The following is a 15,053-nucleotide window of genomic DNA, read 5'->3' as shown; positions in this document are numbered from 1 at the left end:
AAACTGATTCAACTCTTACATGTCAATTCAGGATTCAAAACGACCACAAGACCTCATCTGTTGTTCTTGGGAAACTGATAAACGTATCAGAGAAATATATCTTGATTTACTAAACCACTCAGATATCAACAAAATATAGTTATATTTAGGCATAAGGGAATGGTTTGTAGGGCTAGAGATGACAGGTCAAGGAAAAGTTCCTGATAGGATATTTCAGGGGACAGACACAGTGAACCGTTTGGGGAAAAGGGGTGTTTAGAGGAAAAATGAAACCCAAGTCATACTCATACTTCCTGAGCAGGGAATAATATGGAATACAACACTGACTGTACTTACAATCAAATCGTTGCCATAATGTGCCAACATTCAATAGATTTTTTTATTATTTGGTAGGGTACAAGAGGCCAGGTTTTGGCCACATTTGTTGGTTTTGGGGTAGGAAATAAGGGGTGCAGTGAGAGGGTGGGCAGAGCAGGTATATTGGGCGAGAAATAAATGAAACACAGACTATCATGAAAACTAACAGCAGCTTTGCTTTGATCAGCACAGGTGGGCCTGAGCCTATCACTGTGGGTCAGCATCGGTAGTATTTACCTGGTTTTCTATTAGGTATATAATTTGTCTTGCATTCCCCCAGTTGCTATGGCCTGTACCATGGTTTGGTTGACTCGGCTGTGTAAGAGAAGTAGTTCAGTCCAGTTGAGACAGCAGGTATAGGTGAGAGACTGAGAGGTCAATACTGTGACTGCCTGATTAATAATAGCAGGGGATGGTAGTAATCAATGTGCCCCCATAGCTCTTCATTTCCACTATATGGCACTAAGGAAAACCTAGCCTAAAATACCAGGAAGGTTAAATAGAAAAGACAAGAGGTTCTCATAGATCGAATACAGGGGACACCTTTTTGTACTTGAGCATGGAAATGACTATTTTACTGTTTATTTTACTTGGGAAAATATCCCCTTTTTTATCAAAATGTTTATGTCCTGCTTATGTGGATAGTATATGCAGGAGGAAGTGAACCTGACCAAAAAGAGGGGTTCCCTGCATAATGGTCTGTTTGGTTGGGATTGAGCTTCCCTACCTGTACGCGGCACCGTTGAGTTCAGGGTGCATCTGCTGCTGCATCTGCTGCTGTTCCACTGTCCAGGGTGCCGTGGTAACAAAGAACTCCTTGTTGACACAGTTTCGTAAACTGTCGGGGATACGGCCTGCATCAGAAAAACAAAAACATTCAGGTAAAGGATTAGCTCCAGATGAGTTTCTAGGTGTGTGATATAATGTATGTGTGCGTGTCTGTGTGTGTGTTTACCAGTGACGGCTCTGCGTATCTCTGTGGCGGCTGCCTCTCTCATCTCCAGCGAGGCCTGTTCACTGTACCAGGCCGTGTGAGGAGTACAGATCAGGTTAGGAGCATCCTTCAGAGGACCCTGGGTAAAACTACACAACAGTGGCAGAGAGAAAGATTGGCTACGGTGAACTGGATAATGGAGTTGATGAAGTTATCTATTCACACAGATAAATGCACACACTCACCTGAAGGGTTCTGACTCATGAACATCCAGGGCGGCCCCCCGTATCCTGCCCTCTTTCAGGGCCTGAGCCAAGGCCTTCTCATCCACCAGACCTCCCCGCGCAGAGTTCACCAGGAATGCACCCTGACGCATCTAAAACAAAAGTAAACCTGTTTTACTAACATCAAGTGACATTCCCTCTCCTGTAGAATACACATGAGGGAGCCCACTGCTACAGTATGTGCCTGCAGTGGTGCTTTCAACCATGAAGCCCTAAGGTGCACTGCATTATGCTTCACATACTAAAAGCTTAGATTCATATCCAAAAAGGCAAACCTCTGTGTACCAAAAGAGAGCGACAGAGATGAAATTAGAGCATCTGGATAAAAGTCATCCCTTCATCTTGATAAAAGCTTGAATTCAGGGAACAATTGTATCTGCTCTGTAAACAGCACAAGCCACACACGAACACACGTATAAATACAAACATGCACACAGGCATGAACGCACCCACACTGAGATCTGGTGGCAGAAAAATACTGATGTTTTTCCGGGAAACGTATGGTATAGTTCTTTGAATATATAAATAGCAAGTTAACCAGGTTCTTCCTTGACGAGACCACCCCTCACATTTCAAAGAGGACATTGATGTTAGACTCCTATAGCAGAATGCAGTTTGAAAAGCTGACTGCAGGTGGCAGTGGTGATCAACAACTACACCATGAGGGCTGGGAGTGCGCACTACTGTACTGTTATGGCCTATTTGAGGATTGTGTGTATGTGTGTCTGTGTGTTCACCTGTTTGATGGTGAAGTCGTTGATGAGGTGGTGGTTGTGTTCGTTCAGGTTGCAGTGCAGGGAGACACAGTCACTCTGGTAGAGCAGGTCTTGCAGGGTGTAGACACGCTGAACACCCAGCGAACGCTCAAGGCCGTCCTGCAGGTACGGGTCGTAGAAGATCACGTTGAAGCCAAACACCTTGGCCCGCACCGCCACCGCCTGCCCTGAACGACCTGTAGACATACACACGAATCCAGTGTCAGAAGCGGATCACAATGTAATGGATGTGTGTGTGTGAACAAAGAACTCTCACAACAGTGGGCTTTACTAAAGATCGACATCTCCTGTGACTCACCGAAGCCGATGAGGCCCAGCGTTTCTCCCCGGATCCTGGCGGCTCCGGACGCCACCTCTCTGATCTGCTCCACGCTCTGGACCCGCGTGCCCTCCCGGAGAGCCTGGTACAGCCAGGTGTTCCGCCGGTACAGGTTGAGAATGTGGCACAGAGTGGAGTCTGCTGTCTCCTCCACCGCCGCCGACGGGATGTTACACACCGCGATGCCTGGCAAAGAGAGAGGAAGACTGGGTGAGGGATGAAGGCCAAAAATAAGTAGAAGCCCTACACACAGCTGGTTATGAAAGGAACAACTAAGTGTCCAAGAAACATGCAAAAACTGCACACCTGGAAAGGCAATGACATATTTTTTGCACAAATATGAAACAAACAACATATTTCACACCAGGCTTCGATGTTTATAGACAATTTTTTGTTTTAATTAAGTGACATGCCCGGGGCAAACTAAGTCTGTGGGGGAGTATTTCTTATCGATGTTTTCACAGCTTTTGTCTGTGTATTTAGGGGATAATACTCCAATTACATGTTATGTAAAATTATAAAAGCAGTGTTTGGTTTGGCTACATTCCAAAGAGTCTCGGCTGCAGTGCTGACGAGCGGGTTGTTGTTGTTATTCCTGTGTTGTATTGGCCCCTGCAATAAAATGTCCCCTTCGGGGATCAATAAAGTCTTATCTTATCCCTCTGTCCTCTCTCTTTCTTTCTCCTACCCATCTCTCCGGCCGCCTTGATGTCGATGTTGTCGTAGCCGCTGCCGATGCGGATGATGATGCGTAGAGCCTTGAATTTCTCCAGGTCTTCTCTGGTCAAGGTGATGGTGTGGTACATCATGGCCCCTACTGCCTCGTTCAGCACCTGATGGAGAAAGGGAGAGTCACCTTCATCGTCCTCATCATCATTAAAGGCATTTCATCATTTCATCACACATTCATGTGTGTGTGTGCGCGCGCGAGTGCAAATGTGTACGTGTCAAAAGCCCTGCATTATCAGAATCTGTCTACGCAAACCAGGTTAGGGTGGAGACAGCCAGGGTCATAAACTAGATTGATGGTTATCCACATACCCAGATAGCATAGCAAGTGCCCCCTGCCAGGCACTTTGGGTAAATAATAGCTTTAAATTCTCCTCCGGCTAACTGCATTTGCTTGGCCTGCCAGATTAGCATAGATGTGAATTTCCATAAGGGTTTTATGAGAGCTAGCTGGAATCAGCGCTAGATGCTAATTCAAGGTTGAAGCTCTCCTCATGCGTTCATCTAATTGCTTAGGCTGTGTTGCTAGCCAGAGGCAAGTTTGGCTGGAGACAATACGTCCTGTGGGTTATAATGACCAATGCTGTGTGAGTCATTAAGCAAGCGCGGTAATCGCTGAGCAATGTGTCAGGCTAAATGGAAACGGTATTTTTTAGAACTATGGTGGGCCAGTATTAAAATACACAGTAGTTGTAAAAAAGCAGTTGAATATGGCCCAATAGATGTCAAAGGACCAGTTTGAGAGAATATTTCCTCCAGATCAAAATGATGTGTGGAGACAGTCGGTGTGGGGGTGGGGCGGTAGCAGTGCAGATAAAAGCTGATATAATGCTCAAGATTCATTTGTATCAATTCCCTCGCTAACTCACGGAAACAAGTCCACAAACAGATGGTTAAACTGCTAACATTGTTCTGACATCAGAGGGGGAGATAACACGCGGGCATGCTAACCCTTTTGTCCACACTCAACGCCACTGAGAAGAAATATGCAGGTTAGGGCTCCTTTCAGGGAACTAATGTCGCTCGTCTTTCTCAGGCGATGCATGCAGAGGCAGCAGCGTGTGTGTTTCAGTATGTTTCAGATGAAAGTGTGTGAATTTGTGTGTATGAGAGGTAAAGTGTGTGTGTGTGTGTGTGTGTGTGTGTGTGTGTGTGTGTGTGTGTGTGTGTGTGTGTGTGTGTGTGTGAAATCAGTGAGTCAGCATTTGAGCCTGTGTGTGAGCCAATTGTTATGGTTTGTTTGCGTGTGAGTCCCTGTGTGGGGCCCTTTCTCCTCTCGTGTGTGTGGAGTGCCACCTCTGCTGTCTCTGCTGACTCGTTACAAAGGCGGGAGCTCTGCCAATATCTCTACGCCCAGGGCAGGCCATCTCGTTTTGTAATGTATGCACAAACACAACAGCTGATTGGACAGAAAGGCCTTGGTGTGCGTGAGCAGGGGAGCACGGAGGGGCCAGGGCCCAGGGAGAAAAGTGTCAAGAGGTCAAAAGAACCCTGGTCCTATTTTTCTCTCTCCCTCCCTCCTATTTTCCAATTTCACTCGCTCTCTCTCTGTGCGTCACACCCAAATATATATTTGTAATTGGTTCAACACTGCCTGTGCTGACTAAATCTATGTCAACAAACCTTGTTAACAATTGATTATCACTATGAAGCTTTTCAACGCTGATAAAACTGTAGGGTCAACATACACAACACATGGAAATTGCTTTGTTAACAACCTTTTTCCACATTTTGTATTTTACATGAAGAGGGGAAGATTTGATGTTGCACTGGTATATTGCTGATGACTCTGTCGTTAAGGAGCGCTACATGCTATCTCAGTATATAATGACATTCCTTTCCCATAACCAGCCTCTCTATTTAACAACCAGAGGAGGAGAGGAAGAGCATACCGACAGCCAATGACATTACATCCTAATAAAATCACTTTCACTTAAATGGGAAAGGGTGGGAGAGACAATATACTGTACTGTAATATCCGTTTTATGTTAGAGAAGGAGCAGAGGGGGAGAAAGAGGGGGAGAAAGAGGGGGAGGAGGTGAAAAGACCGCTACAGTTTGAATTGAGGGCACAAACCCATGCAGTCCCTGTGTGTGTGTGTGTGTGTGTGTGTGTGTGTGTGTGTGTGTGTGTGTGTGTGTGTGTGTGTGTGTGTGTGTGTGTGTGTGTGTGATACCTTCTCATGGATCTCCTGTGTGGACTGGGCGTCACAGAAGGCGACAGTGGCCAGGTCTTTGAGGATGGGCATCTCTACTGTACAGTCACGCCCATCTAACAGGGCCACTAGGGGGCGAGGGTGCATCGGCCCATTCATGATCTGGGGCCGGATACCTACAGAGAGAGAGAGAGAGCGAGAGAGAGAGAGAGAGAGAGAGAGAGAGGAGATAAAGAGAGGACAGAGAGAGAGGAGATAGAGAGAGGACAGAGAGAGAGAGAGAAATGAGATAAAGAGAAAGGAGATAAAGAGAGAGGAGAGAGAGAGAGAGAGGACAGTGAGAGAGACATGAGATAGAGAGAGAGGACAGAGTGAGAGAGAACAGAGAGAGAGGGAGAGAGAGAGAGGGAGGAAACTTGATGAAAACCTGAGGGGTCGGCACATTGTTAACAATAAACTACATTGGAGAATAGATTGCAGTGTGTGCGGAGTCTCTTTAACAGATTCACTGAACCGCACCTGCACAAAGACATTGGATGTGCATATGTAATCTTTTCCCTCCCTCACACACACACGCTGTGAAAATTGACAGTTCGATACAATGAATGCTCTGACTCCACAATCACCTGGTAAGATGGATCAATAACACACACTCAATACTTCCTGAAATGACCAACCCCTCTGCTGTGTCTCATCGTTGTGACTCCTGATAACTCCAGTTACCAGGCAACAAGGCCTTTCACCCCATGAGGTCACTCCCACCATATCACAACCCTGCAGGGGCAGTGTGTGTGTGTGCATGTGCATGCTTGTGTGTGTACGCACTACGCACACACACGAGTAAGCAAGCGCACACACACACACACACACACACACCCTATCTGTTACAGCATGATACTACAGACATAAGTATCTCAACCTTCTCCAAACACACTGCACAATATCACCAATGTATCATCCCTGGAGCTTTCTACTCTGTGAAGGAACAGAGCGAAAAAAGAGAAGAGCGACTCTGGGCAGAATGAAACCAAATTCCATCCAAAAAAAAGGAAAGGGGGGGAGAGGGAGAGAGAGAGAAAGCACTTTGCACACCACTCCTCCAGCGCTCCCTCGCTCCCTACTGCTGTTGTCATGGTGATTACAGGATTTGGGCAGGATTATGAAATCTTTTATTTAGTGGCGTCGGTGCTGCTGAAGAGCAGATCCAAGCTTTTCTCTCCCCTCTGTGTCCATTTCAACATCAGAGAGAACAGACTGTAACCTGTGCCCATTGAACGAGAACACAAGATAGACCAGGAACACAAAAGAAATACAGAGAAATGTGTCAGAATGTACAACAACACAAAAACAATGTCCCATAACACTACTTGGTTCTTCATGAGTTTTCCCTAACAACATAAACCAGCTAAACACAACATCCTAAATTGTATCGAGCATAAGAATTTGATGAATTTTGTCTTGGTGGCGGTAACCAGGGAGGTTGAAATCATAACGTGACGTTAGCACTGAATTATTATAATTGTTTTTTCATACAGTGCAACCTAAAGAGAGCACCTAATAGACTTCCTGTATAATGTCACAGCTGTGAAAGACAGCCAGTCTTTGGGAGATCACCACTGAGCCCTGTGAGCGTGGAGAGGTGAGGGATGGCTAGTACATACAGTGCATTCAGAAAGTATTCAGACCCCTTCCTCTTTTCCACATATTGTTACATTACAGCCTTATTCTAAAATGGATTAAATTAATTGTTTTCCTCACTGTGAGCCAGGCCTAATCGCCCCAACTTCAGCGCTAATGCTCTTGTGGCTCACATTTACATAAGTATTCAGACCCTTTACTCAGTACTTTGTTGAAGCACCTTTGACAGCAATTACAGCATCAAGTCTTCTTGGGTATGATGCTAGAAGCTTGGCACACCTGTATTTGGGGAGTTTCTCCCATTCTTCACTGCAGATCCTCTCAAGCTCCGTCAGGTTGGATGGGGAGCATCGCTGCACAGCTATTTTCAGGTCTCTCCAGAGATGTTCGATTGGGTTCAAGTCCGGGCTCTGACTGAGCCACTCAAGGACATTCAGAGACATGTCCCGAAGCCACTCCTGCTTGGCTGTGTGCCAGGTTTCCTCCAGACGTGATGCTTGAGATTCAGGCCAAAGAATTCAATCTTGGTTTCATCAGACCAGAGAATATTGTCTCTCATGGTCTGAGAGTCCTTTATGTGCCTTTTGGCAAACTCCAAGTGGGCTGTAATGTGCCTTTTACTGAGGAGTGGCTTCAGTCTGGCAACTCTACCATAAAGGCCTGATTGGTGGAGTGCTGCAGAGATGGTTGTCCTTCTGGAAGGTTCTCGCCACAGAGGAACTCTAGAGCTCTGTCAGAGTGACCATCGGGTTCTTGGTCACCTCCCTGACCAAGGCCCTTCTCCCCCGATTGCTCAGTTTGGCCAGGCAGCCAGCTCTAGGAATAGTCTTAGTGGTTCCAAACTTCTTCCATTTAAGAATGATGGAGGCCACTGTGTCCTTGGGACCTTCAAGCCTGCAGACATTTTTTGGTACCTTTCCCCAGATCTGTGCCTCAACACAATCCTGTCTCGGAGCTCTACGGACAATTCCTTCAACCTCATGGCTTGGTTTTTGCTCTGACATGCACTGTCAACTGTGGGACCTTATATAGACTGGTGTGTGCCCTTCCAAATCATGTCCAATCAATTGAATTTACCACAAGTGGACTCCAATCAAGTTGTAGAAACATCTCAAGGATGATCAATGGAAACAGGATGCACCTGAGCTCAATTTTGAGTCTCATAGCAAAGTGTATGAATACTTATGCAAATAAGTTGTTTTTCATGTTTAATAAATTTGCAAACATTTCTAAAAACATGTTTCACTTTGTCATTATGGGGAATTGTGTGTAGATTGATGAGGGGGGGGGGGAAATTATTTAATCAATTTTAGAATAAGGCTGTAACGTAACAAAATGTGGAAAAAGGGAAGGGGTCTGAAAACTTTCCGAAAGCAGTGTACATACTTTTGTGTATAGGTATTATTATCATGGGTACGTGTCTCTGTGCCTCTCACACAGTGTCAGTCAACTCTCACAGCCTTTTACATGACGAAGCACAGAGGAAGGAAATTGCCATGACAACATAGCTCTTAACAATTGTATGAATAGGGTACCTATAGCTTCAATATCCCTGGAAGGATGGAGGTCTATAACTATTTGTTGCACAGTTCACTTTCTCTCCATGGGACTGTGCAGGGTAGTCTGGCTGACGCGACTCCCGTGGTACACAGCGAACGAGCGCTGTGACACGCTGGTCTGGTTAGGGGTCCACCATAAATGCAGTATTCGCACAGAAAATGGCTGAGCTTTGATTGGTTCTCTTAAATGGTTTTTTTTTTCTTTCTTTCTTTGGGGGGGGTTTGAGACCTGGATTTGAAAATCTAACAGTTGTATTGGAAAGGGGCAGCTTTCAGGGGCTATGTGTCGTTGTCCATGTGGGTTCTTGAGTGAGAAAGACACAGAAGAACCAACCAGTAAAAACGCACAGCCCCTTCATTATCGACGCATCGTGACTACAACACCAAGCAGCCTTGCCAGACTCCGAAGTCAGGAAGACTTCAAGTTGGCACTAGCCCGACTGTGTGCAGGGCGCTCTGAAGTAAAATACTGTTCCACAGACACACGCCTGAATCTCCTTACACTCCTGCAGACCCCATTAACATAGCACAGAATTGGTGAGCACAACCTCCTTCAAATACCCTATTAGCTGGGAGCAGAGGGTCACACTCACACACAGTTTAGAGGCAAGCAAAATACTGGCAACAGTCGGAAGTGGGTCAAAATACTGATGATTAATTATTTCCTTGTGGTTAATAGACTTTCAGCACCCTAATAAGTCAGAGCAAGAAGCTCTGCTAAATACATGATACATTGCTGGCTAATTAGCTACTAATGAGAGCTTAATGAGGACCTAATACCTGGTCAGTAATTCTGAAGAGCTTCTTAAAGGGATACTTTGGGATTTTGGCAATGAGGCCCTTTATCTACTTCCTCAGAGTCAGAGGAACTCATGGATAACATTTTTTAGTCTCTGTCCAGTATGAAGAAAGTTAAGAGGTAGTTTTGTGACCCAATGCTAAATAGCATTAACGCAATGACTGGCAGTCTATGGGCATCTACTAGCATGCTAGCAGATACCCATAGACTTTCAGTCATTGTGCTAATGCTAGTTAGCAATTGTGCTAGCAATAGTGAGCAACTTCCTTCAAACCGCACGCAGAGACATAAAAATGGTGTCCACACGTTCATCTGACTCCGGGGAAGAAGATAAAATCCCAAAGTATCCCTTTAAAGCAGCCTGGGAGAAAATGACATGAGGCAAGTCAACCACAGGCGGCCAGTGGCACCTTAATTGGGGAGGACGGGCTCATAATAATAGCTATAACGGAATACATGGAATGGTATCAAACACATCAAACACATGGTTCCCATTCCATTCCAGCCATTATTATTAGCTGTCCTCCCCTCAGCAGCCTCCTGTAAAGTCAAATGCAAGTCACATCACGTCAAATGTGCTACAACTCCATACTGTTCCAGAATGTTCTCAACGACATAATAAAATGCTAATGTATGCATACATGTTCTGAATAATCTGAAAATAGAGTGGAGATTAACAGATATGCTCACACCCACGTGCACAAACCCACCAACCCACGTGCACAAACCCACCAGCACACACACACACACACACACACACACACACACACACACACACACACACACACACACACACAGTTAGAGTGGATTTATCCAGTTCAGCCGGTCTTGTTGACTAGCCATCTTCCCCATGGGATCCCTCATCCTTACTGAACTGACGTGTCCTCTGAGATCTCATCCCCACAGCTGGTCCAGGACCAGTCACGTGATAAGTAATGTTGCTGGAGACACCAAGACTTGTGTTAGCTACCCAAGCAGTGATCCTCAACCAATTTGCTAACAGACAGAGTCTGACTCTTCCTTGAAGATCACTGAAATTAAAACTAGCTCATGAGATCTACATTTGTGCCAGCTAACATCCCCAAGGACCGCTGCAAGGCCGTGTCTGGCCAACCGGTGAAGTTCCTTGTTGTGGTTCCTGATATTTATCCTCCGCCACTGAGTGGTCTGGTAACCAACCATGAAGTTACAGTTGTGTGTCCAATTAAACCCACTTGTGGTCCTAAATCAGCACTTATAGGCTACTAATCAAATCAAATGCTATTTGTCACATGCTTACTTAAAAGCCCTTAACCAACAATGCAGGTAAGAAAAATACAACAACAAAAAAAGAAAGAAAAGTAACAAATAATTAAAGAGCAGCAGTAAAATAACAATAACGAGGCTATATACAGGGGGTACCGGTACAGACTCAATGTGCGGGGGCACCGGTTAGTCGACCTTTGGCAGCGATTACAGCCTCGAGTCTTCTTGGGTATGATGCTACAAGCTTGGCACACCTGTATTTGGGGAGTTTCTCCCATTCTTCTCAGCAGATCCTCTCAAGCTCTGTCAGGTTGGATGGGGAGCATCACTGCACAGCTATTTTCAGGACTCTCCAGAGATGCTCAATTGTGTTCAAGTCTGGACCCAACATTTTTCTAACAATGAGAAAGACATGAGGAATCCAACGAAATGTTCAAAAACCACCCACGGACCGTCCACACCCCACGCCAATCCCACCCCATCAACAAGTATACAGTATCCGTTTTCTATGTCTGACAAGTAGTATGGAGCTGCTACTTGGAGAATTGTTGTACATATGTACGTTGTATGTAATCTCAGTAAATTTGGTGATGTTTTTGTTTTCCTGTTCAGAGAAATTAGTCATTGAAGTTGTTTGGTTTATATTCCATCCCACATCCTGATATTACCAGGTTTTGACCACTAGATTATGCTGTTCCTGTTTATGGACAAGGTATGACATCAACAATCACCAAATTCACTGAGAATACATTATATAGGATTAAGAAGCAATACTCCGAGCCGCAGCTCCATACTACTTACATAACTGATACTACAGTATATACCAGTGATCATCAACTAGATTCAGCCGTGGGCTGATTTTTTATTGAGCAGATGGTTGGGGGGCTGGAACAAAATTACAAATCATTTGTAGTCTGCAAATTTGACTGCAAGAAGCCCAAACCGATATAATATTTGACAAAAAATATAATCATTTCAAACCTTGCTTACATTTGTATACAATCACAACATCTCTATTATGCGTGGGAATACTTGGGAACAGATTTCCAAAATTAAAATCCTTTTTCCTGTTTTTTAACAGTCTTTTACATCCAACAATAAAAATTCCATTGCTCAGAAAACTTGGGGGGGCCAAATAAAACAACCGTGGGCCAAATCCAGTTGGGAACCCTGCTTTATAGTCATGGTTGGGGGTAGGACTGGCGTGGGGTGTGAGGGGTCCGTGGGTGACTTTTCACAATATATTTGGATTCCTCATGGTTAACTCATCATTCAAAAAGTGTTCGCCAAATCGGATGTTAAGTGCTATATTTATTGAATATTATATGAATCCTATAAATTAAAATGGATGCCTCCCGAATTAGCGCCACGGTCTAATGCACTGCATTGCATTATGCACTAGAGGTGTTACTACAGACCCGGGTTCGATGCCAGGCTGTGTCCCAGCCGGCCGCAACCGGCTGGGACAGCTGGCCAACTATGAGTTAGACACCTGGCCAACTACAGCCGCGATCTAGATGATATCTTGGAGTATGAAAGAAGCTGGCAGAGAGCAGAGAGACATTAACATCCACCCACAAATGAAGCCCAGATGTTCTGCCACTAAAATCCTTTTTGGATTCTGACAAGTGAAATATAAAGGCCGCCTCTAAATTCCTTCGTAGAAATGAGCTTTTCCCTCAGATAATACGATGGAGTGTCTAGTTCCCATTTGGATGTCTGATCAGACAGTTCCTATTCTCTGCTGCCAGACCCATGAGGCGGCGCACAATTGGCCTAGCGTCATCCGGATTAGGGGAGGGTTTGGCCGGCCGGGATGTCCTTGTCCCATCGCTCTCTAGCGACTCCTTGTGGCGGGCCGGGAGCATGCACACTAACTCGTGTCACCAGTTGTACTGTGTTTTCCTCCGACACATTGCTGCGCCTGGCTTCCAGGTTAAGCGGGCAGGTGTTAAGAAGCGCGGTTTGGTGGGTCATGTTTCGGAGGACGCATGACTCGACCTTCGCCTCTCCCGAGCCCATTGGGGAGTTGCAGTGATGAGACAAGATCGTAATTGGATCGCAATTGGATATCACAAAATTGGGGAGAAAAAGGGGGTAAAATACAAAACAAACAAAAAAATGCTTAATTTCTCAGAAGATCAAATTATATATCAATACAATAATGTTTCAGGAATGCTAATCTTATGTTACTAACTACAGAAATGATTTCAGAACAATCTGAGATGGTGGGTGATAAAATCCTCTTTCTAGTGCTTTTTGAGGTGGAACGACCCACCCTTCTCTGTACTAAAGGCTATGGTCTGTTTAGCACCACTATGGGTGTTTGGCAGGCTAGCATGAGCCCCACCCAAAGCCTGTGTCATTGGAAACCAGTGCGGGGTAGACACTAGCCAAAACAGGGTGGAGAAAATACACACTAGACAAAATACTAGCCTCATCTTGCGGGGGAAAATGAAAAATTAGCCCTTTGTTTTAATGGATAAAGATGCCACTGTACCTTTTGAAGCCACCAATTTGATACAATGATACACTTCATAGTTAAAAGAGAATCGATTACTACACTGAGCCACGCAAACACAGAAGATGCTTTGTATTTAGCATATGGTCTATCAAAAAACACTAACACAACCAATAGATCACGTTGCTCTGAGACTCAAGGAAGGAAGTGTGTCACCACCATGCAGTGTTGTTGTGATACTTCTCATTGGATGAGTTAGACACCTGGCCAACTACAGCCGCAATCTAGATGATTTCTTGGAGTATGAAAGAAGCTGGCAGAGAGCAGAGAGACATTAACATCCACCCACAGATGAAGCCCAGATGTTCCGCCACTAAAATCCTTTTTGGATTCTGACAAGTGAAATATAAAGGCCGCCTCTAAATTCCTTCGTAGAAATTAGCTTTTCCCTCAGATAATACGATGGAGTGTCTAGTTCCCATTTGGATGTCTGATCAGACAGTTCCTATTCTCTGCTGCCAGAGGGTGAGTCACAGATTTAGAGGAGAATAATTTCCTAAATAGAGCAAAACAATTGAGAAATGATCCCTCAACGATCCCACACTTTTTCTTGGAACTTGAGTTATATTTCATTGGATTACATTAAAGGACACTACCCTTCTCTGCTTCAGTTTGATCCTCCTGATGTAATGGAGGTGATGGAGTTAACTGTAACAACAATCAATACGCTCTTGGCATCTTTTTAGATTCATCCAAAGCATTTGACATGGTTGATCAATAAATATTACTTTCTAAATTGCATTATTACAGTTTTTATGACTATACATATAATTGGCTATATAGTTATGTTTATGTCAGAGAACAATTTGTTCATGCAAATGGCTGTGCATCTCCCAGAGCCAAGATATCCTGTGGCGTCCCACAGGGTTCAATAATTGGACCTTTGTTATTCCTAATCTATATCAATGACCTTGCTGCTGTGTCTTCTACTGTACTTCCCAGTCTCTTTGCTGATGACACCAATTTGATTTTATCATCACACAATAATTTTGATTCACTAATTAATGACGCCAACTAAGGTATGGCCAAATTTTCTGAATGATTCCAAATTTTAAAAAAAACATCTTTAAATGTAAAAAAATCCAACTATTTTATTCACTAGTAAGAATAAGAAATACTGCAACAACAACAAAAAAGAGCCAGAATCTCAATTGGTGGGAATTAAATTGAACTAGTCACATGCACTAGATTCCTCAGAATTCTAATTGATGGAAAGTTATCCTGGAAAGATCATACTCAAATTGTCTGCAGCAAAGTGATGAAATCTGCTGGCTTCATCAGAAAGATGAATGGTTTGGTTCATCAAGCTTGCTTCCTAACTCTATACTATAGCTCAATTTACCCATATTTAATTTACTGTAATATTGTCTGGATCAGTATATACACACCTCCTACCTACACATTGTACTCATCATACAAAATACATTTTGTAAGACTAGCCACCTCCTATAATTACCTGGCTCCATCTGCACCTTTGTTTAAGAAACTCAATATCTTGTCTATTTACGACATTAGTGTACGCCAATTATACACTTTCATCTACAAATACTTCACAGACAGTTTACTTAAACCCTTCATTGGATTCTTCCAGATTAATCCTGAAATCCATCTATATAACACAAGACACTGCGATAACCTTCACCTTCCCCACTGCTACATCTCCAATAGTCAATTCTCTATCAGATATAGAGGTACCATACTCTGGAACTCTTATCTTCACATTGCCAAAATATCATC

At 44.2% G+C, this 15,053-nt stretch overlaps 1 protein-coding gene across 10 annotated transcripts in view; it reads right to left on the bottom strand.

Annotated features, from left to right (window-relative positions):
* Positions 1 to 15,053, bottom strand: part of LOC106577038 (C-terminal-binding protein 2) — a 101,546-nt gene that overhangs the window by 2,107 nt on the left and 84,386 nt on the right. For 5 of the 10 annotated variants that reach the window (XM_045700861.1, XM_045700857.1, XM_045700860.1 and 2 more), the window contains 7 exons: positions 5,576 to 5,730; positions 3,359 to 3,503; positions 2,650 to 2,856; positions 2,313 to 2,527; positions 1,537 to 1,667; positions 1,313 to 1,440; positions 1,082 to 1,211 (listed from right to left, as the gene is read on the bottom strand). In XM_045700861.1, coding sequence (XP_045556817.1) covers positions 1,082 to 1,211; positions 1,313 to 1,440; positions 1,537 to 1,667; positions 2,313 to 2,527; positions 2,650 to 2,856; positions 3,359 to 3,503; positions 5,576 to 5,730 — 1,111 coding nt within the window. The other 5 variants (XR_006760340.1, XR_001322057.2, XM_014154713.2 and 2 more) reach the window with 5 other exon arrangements.

The sequence above is a fragment of the Salmo salar genome, chromosome ssa18 (assembly GCF_905237065.1).
Source record: "Salmo salar chromosome ssa18, Ssal_v3.1, whole genome shotgun sequence".
Lineage (NCBI taxonomy): Eukaryota > Metazoa > Chordata > Actinopteri > Salmoniformes > Salmonidae > Salmo > Salmo salar.
This window is presented reverse-complemented; position numbering and strand designations above follow the sequence as displayed.